The sequence below is a fragment of the Rana temporaria genome, chromosome 12, assembly GCF_905171775.1.
Source record: "Rana temporaria chromosome 12, aRanTem1.1, whole genome shotgun sequence".
In the NCBI taxonomy this organism is placed as follows: domain Eukaryota; kingdom Metazoa; phylum Chordata; class Amphibia; order Anura; family Ranidae; genus Rana; species Rana temporaria.
Window position 1 is genome coordinate 129,194,170 of NC_053500.1, and position 23,569 is coordinate 129,217,738.

The 23,569-nt window shown below is 40.8% G+C and overlaps 3 protein-coding genes across 3 annotated transcripts; 2 read left to right on the forward strand and 1 right to left on the reverse strand.

Moving 5' to 3' along the window:
* Nucleotides 1–1,549: 1,549 nt before the first annotated feature.
* On the reverse strand, nucleotides 1,550–2,579 carry LOC120919528 (olfactory receptor 11A1-like). Its single transcript, XM_040331728.1, has one exon. It carries the CDS (start codon nucleotides 2,471–2,473, stop codon nucleotides 1,550–1,552), a length of 924 nt encoding a protein of 307 aa, XP_040187662.1. The 5' UTR covers nucleotides 2,474–2,579.
* Nucleotides 2,580–10,874: 8,295 nt separating this feature from the next.
* LOC120918373 (olfactory receptor 11H4-like) lies at nucleotides 10,875–11,792 on the forward strand. The gene has a single exon (XM_040329917.1). The coding sequence runs from the start codon at nucleotides 10,875–10,877 to the stop codon at nucleotides 11,790–11,792; it is 918 nt and encodes a 305-aa protein (XP_040185851.1).
* A 10,127-nt stretch (nucleotides 11,793–21,919) lies between these two features.
* LOC120919529 (olfactory receptor 5AS1-like) lies at nucleotides 21,920–23,088 on the forward strand. Its single transcript, XM_040331729.1, has one exon. The coding sequence runs from the start codon at nucleotides 21,980–21,982 to the stop codon at nucleotides 22,913–22,915; it is 936 nt and encodes a 311-aa protein (XP_040187663.1). The 5' UTR covers nucleotides 21,920–21,979; the 3' UTR covers nucleotides 22,916–23,088.
* Nucleotides 23,089–23,569: the final 481 nt, after the last annotated feature.

The following is a 23,569-nucleotide window of genomic DNA, read 5'->3' on the forward strand; positions in this document are numbered from 1 at the left end:
ATATAGTGGGAATGTCCCATAGTAAGCTCCTTTTGGTCAAAAATCTTCAAAATTATTTTTACTATGTTCAATATAACCCTTAAACCCGATCCCTCGGTAGCACTTCTGAACAGAAAACCACAAATCATAACACACTGCCAATTCAAATAACTTATTTTTATAACCACGGCAGCTAAACAAAATGTAGCAAAAGCGTGGAAATCGAACTCTCTCTGCATAGAGTCAGTCAAACAAAGAGTCACACAATCTATGATACATGCTAAAACTGAAGTTTCTCATTTTGAACCCTTATGGAGACCTTGGATCAAACACTATTTACCCCCTGGTTTGGACTATTCACTAATTTCTCCCTGAGAGATTATAATATCTACCCCGCTACTATGATTACCTTCACCTGATTCTCTAACCACTGGTCCCCCTGGACATTTCTTTCTCTCTCCCCTCTGTGCCCTATCTTCTCTACTAGGTTTATTCTTGTTAATTATCTGATATACCAACTGTAATAGAAGATGCTTTGAATGGTTGGGATTTTTGACCTTTGCACCAGATAAAGCCAAGCCAAGAGAAGGAACTTGGCCCTGGTTTAGCCAAATTTACCGTATTTATCGTGGTATTGCGCGCTCCGGCGTATATCGCGCTCCCCTAATGTAGACCCGAAATCCTGTAAAAAAAACATTTTACTACTTACAGTTTTGGTGTCTTGCCCGGCGTCCATCGGCAGCCTCGTCCGGCATCCGTCTGTGGCCTCGGTGGTGTCCTCCCGGCTTCTCCCACGCTGTCTCCGTGTCGAATCCCCGTTTACCGCGCTCAGTTTAAACGCCTCCGCCGACATATACCGAGCGCAGTACACTCGGGTATATTCGGCCACGCTCGGCTTCTCACGCATAAACGTCACAGAGTGTGACTACGAGTGAAGCCGAGCCTGGCCGAATGTACCCAAGTGTACTGCGCTTGGTATATGTCGGCGCAGGCATTCAAACTGAGCGCGGGAAGTGGGTATCGGCATATATCGCGCACCCACGATTTTCCCCTTATTTTAAGGGGGAAAAAGTGCGCGGTATACGCCGATAAATACGGTATTCCCCCAGCTATTCTACAACACATTAACTTTATTTTTCTTTATAGGTTCATTCTATTCTATTCTCTTCATAGATGACATTATTATATTATATTATTTCAATCAACTTAATTTCTCAATTACTTGTCATCAAATAGCTGCCATGAAGTTATGATTATGACATGTCATGTTACATAATCTTATCCTACAATCCGCTAGGTTATCTATTTACATTTATAAGAGTCACTTTCCTGAATGATTACGCCTTTTTCTATTATACTATTGTACATGTTCTGTTAATGGAATATCTATATCTATTATATTATTGTACATGTTCTGTTAATGGAATTTTGGTGATAATTATAAAATTCAATAAAATATTTGAAATAAAAAAAATACAACTTGTATAATACCAGTTAAGGACAAAAAAGAATCAGATTTATTTTAGAGAACAGAAATCAACAAACAAGCTTTCAAATTAAAATATTACTTTTACTTATGACAAACCATTTTTTGCATTACAACCTGTAATTCTTTATTCCTTAAACTGTATATGATGGGATTGAAAAAGGGTGTGACAACAATATACAGCAAAGACAGGGCTTTGTTGATGCCGGTGAAATGTCCTTTGGTAGGAACCATATAGACTATAATGAGAGTCCCATAATACGTGCACACTACAATTAAGTGAGAGCTGCATGTAGAGAAGGCCTTCTGTCTACCCGCCTTAGAGGGAATTTTCAGTATCGTCAGGAAAATATTGACGTAGGTCATCATAATGAATAAAAATGGAAAGAGAATGATGGGTATTGAACACACAATTATTTCTGTTTCTACGAAATAAACATCAGAACACGAAAGCTTAAGGAAAGGGGCCAAGTCACAGAAGAAATGATCAATTGTGTTAGGACCACAGTACTCTAGTGTGCTCACCAAAATTCCCGGTATTAGAGTTACGCAAAAACCTAACAACCAAGACCAGGCAACCAAATGGAGACGGAGCTGGACGCCCATGATTGAAAGGTAATGTAGAGGATAACATATGGCCAAATATCGATCATAGGACATCACTGTAAGTAAGAAAGATTCTGTACACGTTGAGCAACCAAAGAGGTAGAATTGGAGAAAACATTCCACCACTGGTATGGAAACAACTTCTATCAATAAAATATGTAACATGTTTGGGATGATATTGGTGGTGCAGAATACCTCACATAGTGAGAGGTGACTCAAGAAGAAATACATAGGTGACCGGAGTTTTTCACTCAATAATACAAGCATCATGATGAGAAAATTCCCAGATAAGATAACAATGTAAATTATGAGAAAGATGCAGAAGAGTGGAATTCGAAGACTTTGGGCATTCTGAAACCCAAGAAGCTGGAAGAACAATACAGAAGATTGATTCTTCTGCATAGCCTGGAATTATAATAGTAATGTTAATCATATTAGCATAAATTACATATACCTGATATATGTAACTTTAAAAATATTGTTAGCAATTTGGTCCATACCTTTTAGAATGGGTAAAGAAGAGTAGATTCCTTCGTCAACACCAACTGGAGCTGTTGCCGTAATCATCATAATATCTGTGGCTTTTAAATCATGTTGCCAATCCCCTTTTCTTAATAAAAAATAATTATTTTTCTAAAGAGAAAAGGAAATAATACTTAAAGCGCATGTAAACCCAAAAGAATTTACTTTTTTTTGGTTTCTTAAATTTACTATTATAAGTGTTGTATTAAATCTGATTAATAAGTGAAAAAAAGACCTGTTGCTCATGTTAGAATTTTCTATGCATACTTCCAGCATTATGTGAATACGTTTTTTCCTTTGCTATAGAGAGGAGCATAATAAGTGGAATTCAGTAGCTTAAAACAGACAAGTGGTCAGGGCTGATACCTAGGGTCTATGTATAAAAAAAAAAATGTCTCAAGCATTTGCACAGCTGTCATGTATAATCACCTTAATTTAATATATTTATTTCCTATGATCGTCAGTTCCATCTAGTGGCCATAATGCTGCATTTTACTGAAATACCTAAATCAGAAAACTACCACATTGTGGCCACTAGATAGAGCTGACAATTATAGAAAATAAACATAGGAAATAAAAAATATCAAGCGAATTACAGTGATTATTCATGGCAGCTGTGGAAATAATTGAAACATTTCCTTGCCAATTTTTTTATAAATAGACTCCAAGAAAATGTAGTTCAGAAAAACTAATGTGGTGTCACTCAACAGGGAAATTAAGAGTGCATTTCTGGCAAATCAACAGGTATTTTTCTCTACTTGCATTAACTTTAAAGGGGTAAAACTTGGGGAAATATTAATGTATTTCATATATGTACTGCGTATGTTTTTTAATTTTGCTACTGATCTTGTTCCTACTTTTTTGTTTGAGATATTTATAGCTTTCTGGTTCATGTTTTTAAATATCTTTGATTGATTTTCCTTCAGTAAATGTTTGGTGAATGTCACATTATCTGTCTTCTAAATATACCCCTAAAGCCGGCCATAGATGGTTAGAATCCAGGCCAGTTCAACAGGGATCAACGATCCATCGATCAACTTGGGTACAACCTGCATGCCAGGTTTTTAAGCCGCGTACACACGACAATTTTTAATGTCCTAGAAAAAAACGATGTTTTTTTCAACGTGATTCTTGTCAAGCCTGCCTTGCATACACACGATTGTGAAAAAAAAATGCTCGAGCAAAGAACGGTGACGTACAACACTCGTACGACAGCACTATAAAGGGGAAGTTCCATTCAGGTGACGCCACCCTTTGGGCTGATTTTGCTGATTTTGTGTTAGTAAAAGTTTGGTGAGAGACAATTCGCGCTTTTCAGTCTTCGTGCTTTTCAGTCTGTTCAGCGTGACGAATGTGCTATCTCCATTGCGAAAGCTAGTTTTACCAGAACGAGTGCTCCTGTCTCATAACTTGCTTCTGAGCATTTTTTTTACCGTCGTTAAAGCCTACACACGACCGTTTTTCACAATGTGAAAAACGACGAGAAAAATTAGAGCATGTTCTAAATTTTTAATGGTCATTTTTCACGTTGAGAAAAATGCTCTGGAGCCTACACAGGCTGTCATCCTCATCCTTCCTAGTCTCTGACACTAGGACTGCTCCAGGCCATTGACTCCCCATCTCACCCCGGGGATCAGGATGACAGATTTTTCACGTCATGAAAAACGGTCGTGTGTACGCGGCATTACATGCAATTATTGTCAGCACCTACAGCCATTAGCAAGTGTTCTTCCGGCAGGGACGAGAAAATAGTGCAACTTCCCTTGCATGGATGCACCTTTTTTTTTTCTTACCTATTTTAGATTCTTTGTAGACTCTTGGTGACGTTTTTTGCTTAACCAAATCTGAATGATAGAATTAGTATTATTTTATTTTATATAGCAATATTTTATATCCTGGCTCGCAGAGGTATCACAATCCTGTAAAGTGTGACAAAACCTTACAAAATTCGTGGTTGTTCTTGTAGCTCTTTTAAAAAAAAAACATAAAATGTAATAATTCATTAAATTAAATGGTAACAATTATTATCTATCTAGAACAGAATAAATACTTATTGTATTAATGTAAGAAAACTTAAATTATGAACTCTCAAGAACCCAATAACCCAGCTCTATTGAAGAAGCACAAAGAAATGGGCAATGCTGAGGACCGTAAACACAGTGGTCATGCTTACTTCTCTTTGAAATCAAAAGATGTCCAGCAGTGCCATCAGCACAGAACTAATAAAAACCAGTGAAACCCAGATACATCCATTTACTGTCCAGAGAAGTCTGTCCCAAAGTTGTCTCCATGTAAGAATTGCGGCCAAAAAGCCATACCTTCAATGGGGACAAGACTAATAACTCAACTATGCACGAATAGTAACTTGGGGGCAGAAAAATGGCAGCGGGTGCTCTGGGCTGATGAGTCAAAATTTAAAATATTTGGCTGTAGCAGGAGGCAGTTTGTTTGTGAAGGGCTGGAGAGCTGTACAATAATGAGTGTCTGCAGATTTTAGTGAAGCATGGTGGAGGTTCCCTGCAAGTATGGGGCTGCATTTCTGCAAATCGAGTTGGAGATTTGGTTTGGTATCAATAGTGTCCTCATTGCTGAGAAATACATGCTTATATGTCATGCCATATCATCAGGGAGGGGGTGTGATTGGCCCCAAATTTATTCTGTAGACAACTACCCCAAACATACAGCCCATGTCATTAAGAACTACCTTCAGTGTAAAGAAAAACAAGGAGTCCTGGAAGTGATGGTTTGCCCCCCCCCCCCCCCTAATCTTCACATCATCGAGTCTGTCTGGGATTACATGAAGGGACAGAAGGATTTATGATGAGGCAATCTACATCCACAGATCTGTGGTTATTTCTTAAAGAAGTTTAGAACAATCTACCTACCAAGTTCTTTCAAAAACTGTGTGCAAGTTTACCTAGAATTGATGCTGGTTTGAAAGCAAAGGGTGGTCACACCATATATTGATTTGATTTGGATTTGTTTTGCGATCATTTGCTTTTCATTCTGTAACATTTCTATTTCTGAAAGCATTTTTTGTATACTGCATTTTTTCCACACCTGCCTAAAACTTTTGAGCAGTGGTGTATATATTAGAATACAAGAATTCCTCTTTTCTTTCTAAAGTTCAATTACCAAAGAGTGTGACCCTTTTTTAAAAATGTTGCAAGAATGGAGACTTACATTCCCATATATTTAACATAAGCTATAGCTATGGTCAATTAACAGAGGGTGCGTATAAGGCTATAGCAGCGCTAATAACATGATTGTCTAAGATTTTCTTACAGTTTGTACTAATAACTGTTTATATATATTAGTGGTTTTCTACAGTTAATCAGGTAGTTCCCAGAAGATTTGCAGTCAGTCCACTGAGAAATTAAAATGTGTACTTAAATTATCTCAATACAAGGAATACATAAATTAGGTGCAATAACAACCAATTATTAAGGCTGCAGAGGGAATAGATGTGCTATATGTGTATCAAATGGATAAAATAAGTCAACAATAGAGTTTAGGAAAACTTACAAGGGTGTGGTGTGATAGCAAAGTCATATGGGTATTTGATAGAATTATTTGATCAGAATAAGAATTATAACTATGCCAGTGGGTGTCCTAATCAAAGGTTGACTGCAAAGTGAAAGACATATTTGTATTAAAAGCACCCCCGTATGAAAGAGGCCTCAAAGCATTCAACAGGCTAACCTTTGTTAGAAAACAAAAGCTGGTTGTTTGCAGAGTTCTATAGTTGAAGCTGAATCTTTTATACAGAACTAAAAAAGTTGGGTAAATGACTGGCCCACTATCCCTGTCTGCTCAGACGGGGCTGTATTGAGTTTTGGTTAAAGAAGGAGAGACACAAAAATATAACCTACAGCTGTGGGCTCTCTTCAGAAAAGTCAGAGTACCTGGTTAGAGAACAAAGTGACGAGAGAGCTTCCCTTGTGACTCTGGTACGAAAACCCCTGGAGATGGTGATAGGGCGTGCAAGGTTAAAAGAGGCACAGGTGCCAAAAGTCCAGTTTGCTGGTGGATGCTCTTGGAGGTGATCAACAGAGTATAGCTTTCTAGCCAGGAGATGGGAGTCTAAGGCCTTGTACACACGACCGAACATGTCCGCTGAAACTGGTCCGTCGGACCAGTTTCCGTGGACATGTTCGGTCGTGTGTAGGGCCGACCGGACAGTTTCCCGGCCTAGCAGACAGGTTTCCAGCGGACAAAAGTTTCTTAGCATGCTAAGGCCCCATACACACGAGAGGATCGATCCGCTGAAATTGATCCGCGGATCGGTTTCAGCGGATAGATCCGCTGGTGTGTACGATCCAGCGGATATTTATCCGCGGATATATTTCGGGCCTACCGATTTCTAGCGGATAAAAATTTCCTAACATGCTAAGAAATCTATCCGCTGGAATCGGCTCCAGCGGATCAATCCGGTGGTCTGTACAGACTCACCGGATCGATCTGTCCGAACCCATCCCTCGCATGCGTCGTAATGATTCGATGCATGCGTGGAATTCCTTATATTACCGCGTCGCGTACGTCGCTGCGGCGACGGCATGACGCGTCACCGCGGACGGAATTCCGCGGGGATTTTGATCTCCTGGTTAGTACAACCAGGAGATCAAAATCCGCCAGAGGATGGACCGTTTCCGCGGATAAATCCTCTCGTGTGTACTAGGCATAAGAAACTTGTCCGCTGGAAGCCTGTCCGTCGGACACGCATGATTCGACGCATGCGTGGAAGCATTGAACTTCCTGGGGCGCGCACATCGCGGCGTCATCGTTGCCGCCACGCCACCGCGTATTCTGTCTGCGGGGAATTTGGTCTGATGGTGTGTACACACATCAGACCAAATGATCCCAGCGGACATGTCTGATGAAAACGGTCCGCGGACATGTTGGGTGGTGTGTACGAGGCCTTAAAGAGATCATGGAGAGAAAGTGTAGAGGAGCATTTTGAGCCCAGCAGCTGGCATATTATTGACACCTATGGTAGGATGAGATGATGCAAGATAGGAACATCAGGGGAAGACTAGAGGGTAGCGACATTAAGGTTATGGGCCAAGCCCAAGTCATACACAGGTGAGCAATAGGATGCAGATGAGTGCATCAGGTTCTGGAGCCAAGCCCATACACAAATGATCAGTAGGATTTTACCAACCAAAATTCCAACATGCAAAGTTGAAAATGGAATTCTTTTCACCTGTATTAAGACCTTGCTAGAACAATAGGTGGTGACTGCAGTTCCACATTAACAGTATTCACTTCTCTTGCTAGTTGAAAAAAAGACAGGGGACATGAGACCAGCCATAGATCTGAAGGACCTCAACAAGTGCAGCCAAAGAGAACATTTTTTGTTTTTTGTTTTTAGGGTTTAGATTAGACTTTAAAATTGTATGTATTTCTACTTTAACATAATTAGCAAAATTGCAATACATATTGCAATAAAAGCTTGTTTGCTTGTCTAATGAGAATACATTTAATTATGTTAATAAAATAGACTATCGCAGACTATCATAGAGGGACCTTGTTTATAATCCCTAGATACTTGAATCTGAATTTTATAAAATATATAAGAAGAAGGTCAAATAATGCCCTGATACATATCAATTGAGAAGATGATTTTAGTGCACATAATTTTTGTTATGAGTGCTTTATGTCCTTTTTTATTGCTAGTATCTTTGTTTTTACAGAAAGGAAGAAGGCATTTAAAATGAATATCTTACCAACATACGTGTGCTTGGACTTACCATGCTGTAGTTTGCAAATTTGATAAGGTGTAATATTTATTTGATTGCACAGCACATACAAAGGGATATCAAATCAACGATTGTCCACCCACTACTCAGTGAATGTCCCCAAGTTCCAAAAGGAGAGAAATAACAGGTGACTCCTTTGTTCGCTGATAGAAAGCATTCAATGTCCCAGTGTAGCAGCACACTATCAAACTGGTAGGGAGAAAACAGCTGTATAAAACAAAGAAAAAAACACTGGGTGCACCTCTAGTAAATAAACCACTTGTCTACCTTTGCACACATGTTAAAATCAGCATTTTTGCAGGAAATTACTGTAGTGTAAACCCCACAACAAGTATATAGTGTGTACAGGTAGAGACTCTTGAGAATAAAATGGTGGTAGCTAAAATTTTTTATATTGCATGATATTTGCACGGTTATTTATCAAACACATATTTTGAGGTTGCATTGAGTAAACAGATACCAAACATGTCAAGTTTTAAAATTGAGCACGCCCATGGAATCACAAATACAGGGCATGTGCAGGGGTAATGGGGGTTATTTAAGTTTTTTATCACATGTTTGTTAGATTTTTTCTTTTTTACGTTATTGCTTTCACAAGGTGGCTAACAAGCCTATATGCAGGGGAGGGCTGGCTGGGGGGACAGGGTGGAAATCTCCCAAAAAATCTAATTCTAAATAGAGTGGGGTGGGATTTTAAAAGTAAAAATGGTACTAATATGCAAACATTAGCAGCGCTAGTGCAAAAATAGAAAGAAATGGAAATAATATATTTAAAATCAAGTCCACTTATGAAAAAATGGTAAACCACATTAGTGTGACTCCATTAAAAAGCAGAAGGTGAGAGTAAAAATCATAGTCCATCAAAGAAATTAGGATAATTTGATAAACTCCAACACTGGATAAGATCTCTGTCACCTCACCGCTTGTGTCACTCCCTCCACATAATACACTTACCAGATAATACTGGATAGTATGCTTATTACTCCACAGATGCTATACAAACGCATTGACCTTTCGAGCACTAAGGAAAATGTACTGCACTTGATTTGGACTGATATCATATTAGTCTGTATATGTGAGCAATTTCACAATATTCAGAGTATACGATTCCCCCAATATGCATAGGGTATATGTATGTTTTTAATCTTTTTAATTTTGTATAATAAAGATTGTATTTTATTGTAAGTTACCTAAAGCCGTGTACACACGATCGGTTTGTCCGATGAAAACAGACCATTTTCATCGGACAAACTGATCGTGTGTGGGCCCCATCGGTTTGTTTTCCATCGGTGAAAAAAATAGAACATGTTTTAAATTTTTCCTATGGATAAAAAACCGATAGAACAAAACGATCGTCAATCGGTCAAAAATCCATGCATGCTCAGAATGAAGTCAACGCATGCTTGGAAGCATTGAACTTAATTTTTTCAGCCCGTCGTAGTGTTTTACGTCACCGCGTTTTGGCACGGATGGATTTTTGACTGATGGTGTGTAGGCAAGACCGATGAAAGTCAGCTTCATCGGATATCCGACGAAAAAAATCCATCGGATTAGATTCCATCAGATATCCGATCGTGTGTACGAGGCTTTAGTCTCCTATGCTGTGCCAGTATAGTCTGCTTTACCAGTAAAGGGGGTATAATGGCTGATCAGCACAGAGGGTCTGGAGAGGAGATCTCTTAACGGGTAGCACAGGATTTAGGGCTCAATAACAATCTTGCTCATAGCCATGTCGACAAGAAGTGAAACTTGGAAAGAATTTCCACCGCTCCAGGTGAGGCTTGTGGACAATCAAGAACGGTCGGATTACCCAGGTGCCGGCAATGCACGTAGCAAATGAAATTGAAGGAAGGAAGATGGACAGCCGCACTCCGAAATGACTTAAAAAAAGTTGTCTTGGCCATGACTAAGCACTAGTTCAAGAGTGTGAAACGCGTCGGCTGTCCTGTCTGTTGATTGCGGTGACTGTACATGTTCAGTTGAAAATAAAGACAACTTTTTTTAAGTCATTTCGGAGTGCGGCTGTCCATCTTCCTTCCTTCAATTTCAAGAAGTGAAACTTGTTTGCATGTTGAAACAAAAAACATCTCTTACATCAGCCTTTCTCAACCTTTTTACCTAGGGGAACCCTTTAAATTATTTTCAGATCTCAGGGAACCCCTGATAAAAACCCATTTATTTGGGGGTCAGTGGGAACATTACCCCTTACTTTGGTGGTCAGTTAGAAGAAGAATGCCTTTTTTTTTACAGTGGTGGTAAGATTGGCCCCCTTACACAGAGCTATAAAACCACTGGCTCCTCCAAATGGCATTGGTTCAGAACTATGTAGGCACCATCAAATAGGAGATAAATCAGCCACAGTTCAAGGTACCCCTAGCCACCTCTAGAGGAATCCTAGGGTTCCACAGAGCCCTGGTTGAGAATGGCTGTTTCACATGATCTACATGACTAAAAACTTTCATAGACTAGTAAAAAAAAAATGTTTCTTTTAAATCTGCAGATTTATGGATTCCACCAACATTATGTCTGGAAAGAACCATTCAATAGTCTCAGAATTCATTCTTCTAGGATTTGGAAACCTTAATGGATTTAATGTTGTATTCTTTATAGTCTTCCTAATCATCTTTCTATTCACTATCACAGGAAATCTTCTGATCATTGTATTAGTATCCATCACCCCAGCCCTTCAGTCCCCTATGTATTATCTCCTAAGTCATCTGTCGTTTTCAGATCTTTTAATTTCAACCAACATTCTTCCAAACATGCTTGACAGTCTTCTTTTTGGAGAAGAAAAAATTACTTTATTTGGCTGCATCACACAATTTTATTTTTTCAGCGCTACAACTATTACAGAATGTCTCCTCCTCGCAGTCATGTCCTATGATCGGTACTTGGCCATCTGTAACCCTTTGAGATATCACAGTATCATGGACATGATGTTTTGTGTCAATCTCTCAGCTTGGCCATGGCTGTTGGGTTTTACCTTGAATCTTTCAGCTGTTCTGCCTGTATCAGATTTTGACTTTTGTGCTGATAATATCATTGACCATTTCTACTGTGACCTTTTCCCTCTTCAGAAGCTCTCGTGTTCGGACACCTCTTTGGTTGAACTTGACGTTTTTGCCTTTTCCATGCCCATATTTATCTTTCCATGTGGTTTTATCATGGTGACGTACATCTACATCTTCCATACTATCTTCAGCATGCTGTCCACAACAGGCAAACAGAAAGCATTTTCAACCTGCAGTTCTCACCTTCTTGTGGTGGGGACATTTTACGGGACACTGATAGCTAAATACATGATACCCTCCAAAGGACACTCTTTGCTTATCAATAAGTTTGTATCCTTACTTCACACTGTGTTTACTCCTTTATTTAACCCTATTATATATAGTCTGAGGAACCAAGATATCAGGACAGCACTTCGAAAACCTTTTTAGAAATGAGCCCTTTAAATTTAATGCCACCTAAATACGATCATTTTTCGGCTTGTAAAAAACGACCACTTCATTAAAACGACGTTGCCCACGCGCATTCGTGAAAAAAAATGCTCTAGCAAAGCGTGGTGACGTACAACACGTACAACGGCACTATAAAGGGGAAGTTCCATGCGGATGACGCCACCCTTGGGGCTGCTTTTGCTGATTTTGTGTTTGTAAAAGACGATTCGCGCTTTTCTGTCTGTTACAGCGTGATGAACGTGCTTACTCCATTACGAACGATAGTTTTACCAGAACGAGCGCTCCCGTCTCATAACTTGCTTCTGAGCATGTGCAGGTTTTTCACGTCGTTAAGGCCCACACACGATCATTTTTTACAACCCGAAAAACGACATTGTTTAAAACGTCGTTAAAAAATAGAGCATGTTCGATTTTTTTTTTTACGTTTTTCAGAACCCGTAAAATGCTCTGAAGCCCACACATGATCATTTTAAATTACATTTTTAAAAAACAACATTTTTTACAACCCGAAAAATTATCATGTGTACGCGGCATAAGGCATCAAGCATACTGGGTGTGCATGCAATCCTAGCATTTTGGTGTGGATGGAAGGGCACAGGTACACTGTCCAGCCCCACTAAAGACAGCCTGTAAAACTGTATGATAGGTTGAAAGCTGCTGCGGGTGGACAAGGCTGGATGGTGCACCAAGTGGACCATTAGGACAGTATGTGTCCAAGCAGACTGCTGTTGTGTGCATTATGATAGGTTCCTTCCATCCCTGATCTGAGAGATATCACTGCAGTAGTATCTAAGACATATATAAATCTTTGGGGCTGGTCCAGAGCCCACCAGGCTCACCTATGACTAAAAGATCACTGTTTGAAGGACTGGTCATTTGATTTCAACATGGCTAGGTTTACTAGAACTTGTAGGAACTTATTGGAACAGTAAAAATAAAGCGTTGTTGCTTTGATCATTTATTTATTTATTTATTGGTGGTGTACTAGTGACGTGGCAGGTGACGTGGCCAGGTGATGTGGCAAGTGGACAATCCACAACTTGTGGCAGGTGACATGGCCAGGTGATGTGGCAAGTGGACAATCCACAACGTGTGGCAGGTGATGTGGCCAGGTGACGTGGCAAGTGGACAATCCACAACTTGTGGCAGGTGACATGGCCAGGTGATGTGGCAAGTGGACAATACACAACGTGTGGCAGGTGATGTGGCCAGGTGACGTGGCAAGTGGACAATCCACAACTTGTGGCAGTGACGTGGCCAAATGACGTGGCCAGTGGACAATCCACAACTTGTGGCAGGTGACGTGGCCAGGTGATGTGGCAGGTGACGTGGCCAGGTGATGTGGCAGGTGACGTGGCAAGTGGACAATCCACAACTTGTGGGAGGTGACGTGACAGGTGACATGGCCAGTGGACAATCCACAACTTGTGGCCAGGTGAAGTGGCAAGTGACACGCTAAATACAACTACACTGCTGCTCTTTTAGCTGTTACTCACTCTGGTCTTACAAAATGGATGAAATGGTTAAATAATACTGTTTTTTGAGCTTAGGGGGGGGTCTTATGATGTTCCTTAACTAAACTCTTATAGACGCAAACGCGTTAAAACGGCGCTAAAATTGCGGCAAAACGGGTGTTCTAAACGCCGGTTTTAGCCTTTAAAAACATGTCTTCAGCAGAGTTTGCACCGGCGTCCCGTGTGCATGGGGACTTATGATGTATTTAACGTTGTTCTTTATCTAGCTCATTATTTTTTATTCTTATTATTTTTCAAATAAATGTTTAACGTATCTTAAAAAATAAGATAGCATTTATACAAAACAATCATAGCTTTTATTTAAAGCCATTATAAACCTTCCCAACTGTACCTTGTGTTTTTCACTTGTGTAAGATGTGCATTGATCATGTAGTTTCATGATATCATTTGGTTCTCTGTATACACATATAGTACATTTTTACATTCTGATATCAGAAGTTTCTGTTTGTGTTAAAACATGAGGAATGTGACATGGCACTGCACATGTTAATGGATTACCTATGTCTGTAGTGTGATGCCATGAGATCGTGGTTCATCAGACCGTTTTTATCGGATGGACCGATCGTGTGTACAGGGCTTGAGACCTGAGCGTGAGAAAAAACTGCATATCCCACAATCCCCGAGTCTCGCAGTCTAGTGCTCTACACGTGAAAGCTAAATAGTAATTAGACCTGATACAGACAAAAAGAGTCAGAGGAATTACCATAGATTTCACCATGCTGGAAAAAATTTTTTTATCACATTAGCACTCTCTGGAACAAGAAGTTGCCTGTCCCTTTAGCAAATAGAGACAAGCTAGGTAAATGAATACATGGAGATAGTGGGAATAATCAGCCATGACATACAAATTGCAGCTTCAACATGTGAGCCCATCATTTCAAGGCAAGGCAAACAAACAATCAAACATCACAGGCACTATAGCTACACTAATACATAGTTAAAACAACAAAAACATTTAAAAAGTGCACAATGTCTTTACAAAGAGATTATACATTTGGGGAAACGGTTTAAAACTGAAGTTGAATGCTTATGAACATGCTAATACAATTTCCAAAAAATTCCTTTTACTACACTTTGTGCCATTAGAATGCTGTACATAGCTTCCTGAAAATATCACAACACCTTGCCTCTGTACAGACTGCCCTAGTAATGCCCACATTTAATGCTAAGCCTCCATGATTGATACAACATCTAATTGATGAAAGGGATGGGCCAGGGACAGTAGGACTGTGGAGGAAAAGACGAGATGATGCTGGAATTCCTCCAGCCAGGAAAAAAGGGGGCTCTATATGATGTGGTGGGGAGCCAATGGGGTAAGTGCTAAGGTCTGTACTGAGGAGCTGAAGACAAAATGGGTCTCTAGTTGAAGTCCAACATAACTTAGTTAAAGTGTTACTAAACCCAGTAATATGAAAATAGTTCATCTGACCCCCCCCCCCCCCCAGTGCCCACAGCTTATAAATCGTCTTTTACATTAACATATTGCCACTATATACCTTTTTGAATGATCTGTATACCACGATTACATCATAAACTGCACAGTTACTTCCGTGCTGAGAGTTCAGGAAGGTGGAGATTTTCAGCCTGTATACACGCCCACATGTGTGATGTCAATATCATATGACCTGGCTATCTCTGAGAACAAGAAACTGTTCTCTCCAGTATAAAAGACACAACTGAGCATGTGCAGGTTGAGTTTGGCTACCTTACCTGTTCTTTCCAAGGTAGACATTGCAGGAGGTGGAGGATCTAACCCCCTAAAGTTCTACAGTGAATATAACAAGCATGCTATTCTGCATATATAGACCAATTTTACTTTTGTGGGTTTAGTAACAATTTAAATGGAGGTCTTTAAGGCCCCGTACACACGACCGAGTTTCTCGGCAGAATTCAGCCAAAAACTCGGTCGGAGCTGGATTCTGCCGAGAAACTCGGTCGTGTGTACACTTTTCAGCGAGGAAGCCGACGAGGAACTCGTCGGGCCGAAAAGAGAACATGTTCTCTATTTCCTCGTTGTTCAATGAGGAAAGTCGGCCCGCTGAGATCTTGGCGACTTCCACACTGAACTCAACGAGGAACTCGATGTGTTTGGCACGTTGAGTTCCTCGGACGTGTGTACGGGGCCTCATATCTACCTACACTTTACCTGTACTTTGAGCATATGGCACTGTATGCATCACTTTGCGTCACTACCATAAGTAATGACCAAATTATTGTTAAAAACAATATAGGTACAGTAGCTAAAAAGGTAAATTGTTTTTGCCACCCTATAACAGAAAGTCAGATCACAGCAGAAAAAAAAGGAATTCGGAGATCTGGAGGAGGCTATAAGCAATAGAAGGAACTTTTTTTTAAGTAAAAGCAGTAGTAAACTACGACAGTTAAAAAAACAAAAAAACTTTAAGGCAATAATGTGCTAGTATGCATCACTCACATACTAGCACATTATTGTAGTGATATAATATATAGTGGAGTCCGGTTAGATAATTGTTATTTAGGTATTAGTATGATGACTATAAGTTATGTTGTTCCGCAATAACACCCCAAGTTCTCCAGAAAGTGCATTTATTTGACTTCCAATACAGAACAAAGTCCAAATTCCACAGATGATACAAATCCAACAGGGTATATAATTCAGAATCCCATCTTTTCCTAGACCTGTGCCTTCATATTCAGAGAATATACAGAGAATATTCTCAGTGACAAGACCTGACTGACTGAATACCAGCTTGAATGTCTCAAATACTGGTCTCACACTGGAGGGAGGGGTTCTTCCAGGTCAACCAAATGTTTCCCATGAATGAATACCCCCTCAAGTCTAATTGTAAACAATGTACCCTTTGAGGTTAACGGGCCAGCTCACACACCTAGGTAGTCTTGGATAAGATTAACACATCAAAGGGTCTTCAGCTGTCCCTTTGATATGTTAGAATTCAGAATTCGACAGTTCAACTGAATTCCTGGTCAATATGATAATGTAATACAATATCCTACATAAATCGGCCAACATATTACAACAATTATGAAATAATTTCATTAGAACAAAGCCCTCCAGTGGCACGCTGTCACCACTGAGAGGGCTGACATCTTCCCCTCGGTCTTTCTTCCGGGTTGTGTATCAGCACAGTAATGTGTTTACATAGGGCTGCATATATGCGGCCTCTCTGTGTTAAAGCTCACCCACCAAGAGGCCACATACGTATATATGCCTATGGCCGGCGGGAAAAGGTTAAGAAGCAGTAAAGAGTGGGCAGCCTTAATATTTATGGGACTCCAACCAATCCCTGGGACGCTATACCCAGTTGGTGGTGGGAGAGCCCATAAATATTCTGGGTCCCTATCAGCAGGGTGCAGAGTTTATGGATCCAGTACTGCTGGGGTAGAGTTCTAGAAACAGTTAGGAAGACACCAAGGTCCCAGAGCTTGGCTGGGGGCCTATTTGGCAGCTTGAGCCCAGGGACAAAGTTGGGTCTGGAGAAGCTTACCGAAGAGAGCCAGGAGAAAGTTGGTAGGGAAGAGCCAGCTGTTCTATAGTAGTGTGAGTCTACATGTTCCTCACTAGGAAAAAAATGTGCCTGGTGGATATCGGCAGGAGACAACCAATAGTCCTGTGGCTATGGAATTAAGTGACCCCATTGCTGAGGAGTTAGTGACTGTGTGTCTGGAAGGCGTAAAGGTCACCGTCTGCGTAGAGATACTGTGGGGCATTCCTTTTTTACTGTGCAGCCAGAACGTTATTCAGTTCTACAGTTTATTGGGGTATCCCATGCTCCTTCTCCCTATCCAAGTTCATTGTTCCCGAAAAAAACAAAAAACAAAGAAAGAAACCCCTAGACCACAGGTGTCAAACACAAGGTCGCAAGGCCGAATCCAGCCCTCCAGGCCATTTCATGTGGCCCTTGCACCTCTCCTGCAGCTGCAATAGAGCTCCAGCCCTCCTCTGGTCCTCCTCAAGACCCATACTTTCTGCTTATAAGCAATGCATCCAGCTTCTTCTCAGCAGCAGCATAAGGAAAGGGGGGGTGCACTGTGATGTAAGGGAGAGTGGGGGACTCAAATTCCGATGGTGGGGGGCTCTTGACATCTAATGTAAAGGGGAGGAGATGCACTGGACATCTAATCTTACAGATACAACCAGCTCTTTTGAGGGCAATCATAATGCTGATGCGGCCCACTATGAAATTGAGTTTGACACCCCTGCCCTAGACTGTTTTTTGGAGCCAATGGAAGAGTGAGGAAAATGCTGGGTGCCTGGCTGTGCGCGCTGTAAGTGAGGAAATAGGATTTTTTTTACCAGCAGCTCCTACAGGAGTGTGCTACACATAACTACCATAATTATCATTTAGGTTTCTTGCTTGTACAGTATAATGAGAATATATATTTAATTAGTTAATAAAATAAACAAAGCCTAGCACAGAGGGACCTTTCTTACAATCCCTAGAAACCTAAATCTGAATTGTGAAAAATATATAAGAGGAAGATCAAACAATGTTTTTCAGCATATAGCACGAGAAGTGTTGTCAGTGTAGTATGAGTGTCCTATGTCTTTCTATAGGTATTATCTCTCTTGTTATAGAATTTAAGAAGACATTTAAAATTAATTTGTCACCAACATAATAGTGCCTGGACATACTGGGCTGTGTTCACCAATCTGACAAGGTATGATAATTACTTGATTTTACAGCATGAGTATAAAGGCAGAATGCAATGAGGGAGTATTTAAGCTGCCGTTGCTGCTCTTGCTGAGTTCAGAGCTATTGCATTAGAGGAGAGAAGTTTTTCAGTTTTTCAGTCACGCTTCATGAGGAACGTAAATGGCCTTCATACAAGAGCATTATTCAACTTTGATCAAAGCTGTACATCTTGGGCCAGATCCACGAAGCAGTTACGCTGGCGTATCTATTGATACGCCGCGTAACTGCTAGGTTGCTCCGGCGTATCTTTGTTTTGTATCCACAAAACAAGATACGACCGAATGAGGGCTCGATCCGACTGGCGTACGTCTTAGTACGCCGTCGGATCTAAGGTGCATATTTACGCTGGCCGCTAGGTGGCGCTTCCGTAGATTTCTGCGTTGAGTATGCAAATTAGCTAGATACGCCAATCCACAAACGTATGTCCACCCGCCGTTTTTTTTTACGTCGTTTACGTAAGGCTTTTTTCGGTGTAACATTACCCCTGCTCTATAAGGCGTACGCAATGTTAAGTATGGACATCAGGCCAGCGTAGAATTTTCCGTTGTTTGTGTAAAACGTTCGCGAATAGGGCTTTGCGTAAATTACGTTCACGTCGTCTAGGCATTGAGCGGGCGTAATTTAATTTGAAATTCCGACGTGATACTAAGCATGCGCGCGCATGCGCCGTACGAAAAAAGCGGCATTTACGTGGGGTCAAGCTTGTTTTACATAAAACACGCCCCCCTGTTCATCATTTGAATTCCGCGCCCTTACGCCGGGAGATTTACGCTACGCCGCCGTAACTTTAGAGGCAAGTGCTTTGTGAATACAGCACTTGCCTCTCAAAGTAGCGGCGGCGTAGCGTAACTACGATACGCTACGCCTGCCTAAAAATACGCTGCCCTACGTGGATCTGGCCCCTTGTCTTTATCTACAGAGAAGAGATATACCTGTGCTCAAAAATAGGTGCTAAAGGGGTGTCACCTTATATTAACAACACTACAAATTTCTGGATGGACCCTCTGCACACTGCTACATCCTTCCCAGCAAACTATGCAATAAAAAACAGGGATATTTAGTTCACATATATTGCAATACATGTTTACCACTTGCCGCCCATCCAAATGACGGCTGGGCGGTGCGGCTCTCATTCTGGGTGGACGTCATATGATGGCCGCCCAAAACGGGAACTTTTGCGTGCCCGTGGGGGCCCACAGCGTTGCTAGGACATGGCGCGACCCCGATCTCTGCTGCTGCGGCTCTTTAAATATGTGATCGGCTGTGTCCATGTAAAACATGTAATGCCGCTAATCGGTTCTCCTCGCCTCACACTGACAGAGTGTGAGGAGAGGAGAGCCGATCAGCGGTATCTCCTCACAGGGGGATAGCTAGGTATGTAATCAGGGCACTGATCTTCAGTGTCATGATTACAATTAAGTGCCACCAGTGCCAGCATTCAGTACCAACCAGTGCCCACAATCGCCACCAATCTGTGCCCACAATCGCCACCAATCTGTGACCACAATTGCCAGCAACAGTGCCCACAATTGCCAGCAATCAGTGGCCATTAGTGATGCCAGTCAGTGCTGGCTATCACTGCTGCCCATCAATGTCCATCACTGCTGCCCATCAATGCCACCCATCAATGCCCATCAGTGTCCATCATTGCCGTCTATCCATGCTGCCCATCTGTGCCCAACAGTGCCAACTATCTGTGCCCACCAGTGCCGCCTATCAGTGCCCACCCGTGCCACCTATTAGTGCCGCCTATCAGTGCTCATCAGTGCCACATATCAGTGCCCATAAGTGCGGCATATTCGTGCCTCCTCATCAGTGCCACCTAATCAGTGCCCATAAGTGCTGCCTCATTAGTGCCCATAAGTGCTGCCTCATCAGTGTCCATAAGTGCCGCCTCATCAGTGCCCATCAGTGCAGCCTATCAGTGCTGCTTCATCATCGCCCATCAGCGAAGGAGAAAAATTACTTATTTACAAAATTTACTGACAGGATCTAAGAAAAACTTTATTTTTTCAAAATTTTCGGTCAGAAATGATTAAATACCACCAAAAGAAAGCTCTATTTGTGTGAAGAAAATTATAAAAATTTCAAATGGTTACAGTGTAGCATGACTGTGCAATTGTCATTCAAAGTGTGACAGCGCTGAAAGCTGAAAATTTGCCTGGGCATGGAGGGGGTGAACGTGCCCTGTATTGAGGTGGTTAAGCTGACCAACTGCGTCAAAGTAATCCCTCTTCTGGTTAGTCCTACACTGCTTTTCCACTGCAAATGCTACGGTGGACACCATGCCACGCCATGCATAGACCCGAGGTGGGGGAGAGCGACTAAGTTCAGATCTGGTCACTGACCTGTGTTACAACAGAGGAAAGATATACCTGTGCTCAAATCCAAATAGCTTGTACATGTATTTTAACTATCAGTTACTAAGGGGGGTGTGACCACATATTAACACTACAAATTCTGGATGTACCCTCTGCACAATGCTACACCAGCAAACTATGCAATGAAAAACAGGGATATTTAGTTCACATATTTATTTACAGACATCACTTATCTGCATGGGCTGTTTTTTGGTAAAGGTGAACTATGCATGTAAACTGAGGGTTCAAATGTGCTTTGACTGTACTAGAGAATATTGAGGTCTCCTGTCCTGCCAAATTGGACTGTACTGCATGGCAGATCTGTGCAAATATCAGAACAGGATAGAGAGATGGACAAATCCTTTTACAGCTCCTATATATGTACGTATATCATCTGTATTTAGCTATTTGTCCTGTGTTCAGCTTTAGGTCATCATAATTCCTAATTTGCACACTTCTTCAGTAAGTGAGTCAGAAAGTATTAAACTGGTCATTAGTGGCTTTAATTTTGGTAATTTCCTGCAAGCACCAAAATAATGAATTGGCTAAATAGTGACTACATCCTATCAGACGTCATCGTGTAGTAAGGTAGTGGTGTCATGGTGGCCGGAAAACAATAGCCAGCAGTAGAGATTCCTCCATCAATGATGTTTAGCGAATTGATTGATTTGTGGGCTGAACAAGAAACTCTAAATGTGTATGGTTAGCTTAAAAGCCAGAGTGGGTCAGGCAACTAGCATTTTCAGAAAATGGTCAACAGTGGAAACTAGGCCACACATAAACAGCACAGCATGGCTCCTTGGCTTGGAAGAGTACACGTGTGTTGTCCCCCCTTGTCGTAGGGTATCGTTCCTGCATCAAGTTGCTCACTGATCTAAGGTAATACAATAACGATAAGAGATCAACAGCGCAGAAATCCTCCAAATAGGGGCCTCCACTCAGGGTACCACTGACCCCACCGCCTCCATGGTCCTTCATTAGTTATTCAAAGATAGCACCTCAGAGTAATAATAGCTAGAAGAAAGGACAAGGGACCACAGAGTATTATGCTAAAACTACATGATTTATTAAAAGCAGATATACTCACAAAGTTTACAAAGTTACAGACAAAACACACCACACCAGGAATCAACGTCATATGCCACTGGCCTCACCCTGCATGTGTTTCGTCTGGTGCAACGGACGTCCTCAGTCTTTGTTTTTCTTCTATTCTTCTTTTGGTGGATGTCAGTGACAGTTGGGATTAAGAGCCAACAGCCATGCAAAGTATCGGTTGCCACCTCTCAAAGGGGGATGTTTATAGATCCTAAATGTCGTATTCCAAGAACAGAAGCAAAAATAATATATAGTGTTAGTGAACCAACCAAAACTGGATTTGCATATTATTCCTCTAATATATCACACAAGTGATATCTTTCAGTTTATCAAACAAACAAGCAATCTGGATGAGAAGCAAAACATTTTCAAGATGTTGGACATGATTTGCTTCCTCTAGTTACAGTACATGATCTGGATGACTAAAAACTATCATAGACCAGTAAAAATGATTTATTTTTATTTTTATATACTGCAGATTTATGAATTCAATCAAAAATATGTGTGGAAAGAATTATACAAAAGTCTCAGAATTTGTTCTTCTAGGATTTGGAAACCTTCACAAATTAAATGTTGTATTGTTTATAGCCTTCCTAATCATCTTTATATTCACTATCACAGGAAATCTTCTGATTATTGTATTAGTATCCATCACCCCAGCCCTTCAGACACCCATGTATTATCTCCTAAGTCATCTCTCATTTTCAGACCTGTTGATGTCAACCAACATTCTTCCAAACATGCTTGGCAGTCTTCTTCTTGGGGAGAAAAGAATTACTTACTGTGGCTGCATCACGCAGCTTTATTTTTTCTGTGCTACAACCATTACAGAATGTCTCCTCCTCGCAGTCATGTCCTATGATCGGTACTTGGCCATTTGTAACCCTTTGAGATATCACAGTATCATGAACATGATGTTTTGTGTCAATCTTTCGGCTTGGCCATGGCTGTTGGGTTTTACATTGAATCTAATAGGCGTTTTGACTCTGTCAAATTTTGACTTTTGTGCTGATAATGTCATTGACCATTTCTACTGTGACCTCTCCCCTCTTCAGAAGCTCTCTTGTTCAGACACCTCTTTGGTTGAACTTGAGGCTTTTGTCTATTCCATACCTACATTTATTTTTCCATGTGGTTTTATCATGGTGACGTACATCTGCATCTTCCATACTATTCTCAGCATACTGTCAACAACAGGCAAACAGAAAGCATTTTCAACCTGCAGTTCTCATCTTCTGGTGGTGGGGACATTTTACGGGACACTCATAGCTAAATACATGATACCCTCTAAAGGACACTCTTTGCTTATGAATAAGATTGTATCTTTACTTCACACCGTGTTTACTCCTTTATTTAACCCTATTATATATAGTCTGAAGAACCAAGATATCAGGACAGCACTTCAAAAACTCTCTTAAGCCTGATACACACAATCAGAAAATCGGATGAAAAACACAGCTTTTGAAGCAATCAGATGATAATCTGATCATTAGTATACAACTTTCGAGAGTCGAAAAACGACAGTTCATCCAAAATTATCCAATGGGACAAACGTTTCTCATATGATACCAAATTGTACTATTTTTGTTTAATCAGCACAGTTTTTGTCCGAATATACATACAAGTACAATATAATACATTACATCACTTCCGAAGTAAAATTATTTTGTACAAGAATTTTCATAAGTTGAGTAACCTCTTCATTTTCAATATGAGGTTATCATGCAAAACAAAAACAAAAAACAGACTATTATTCATCCAATGTTCTCATTGTGTGTAGAAATAATCCCTTTAGAAAAAAAATCCCTTTTGATGAATGGTTCCTTTATGATAAACTGATATATCAACTGCACTGACTTCTCATGTCTGCACACCTACTGTGCCCAATATCAATAGTTCTTACTATCCCATCTGGATTTCTCTTTTTTCTTATGTAGATTCCCAGACAGACTAAATGCAGCTTTTGGTTCTGCTGTATTCAGTGGAGCAGTAATCTATCCTCTAGGTCTGGTCAGGTTTCCCTAAGTTTTGTGATTGAGTGTTCTTGCTTCCAAAATTAAAGTGGAAAGATC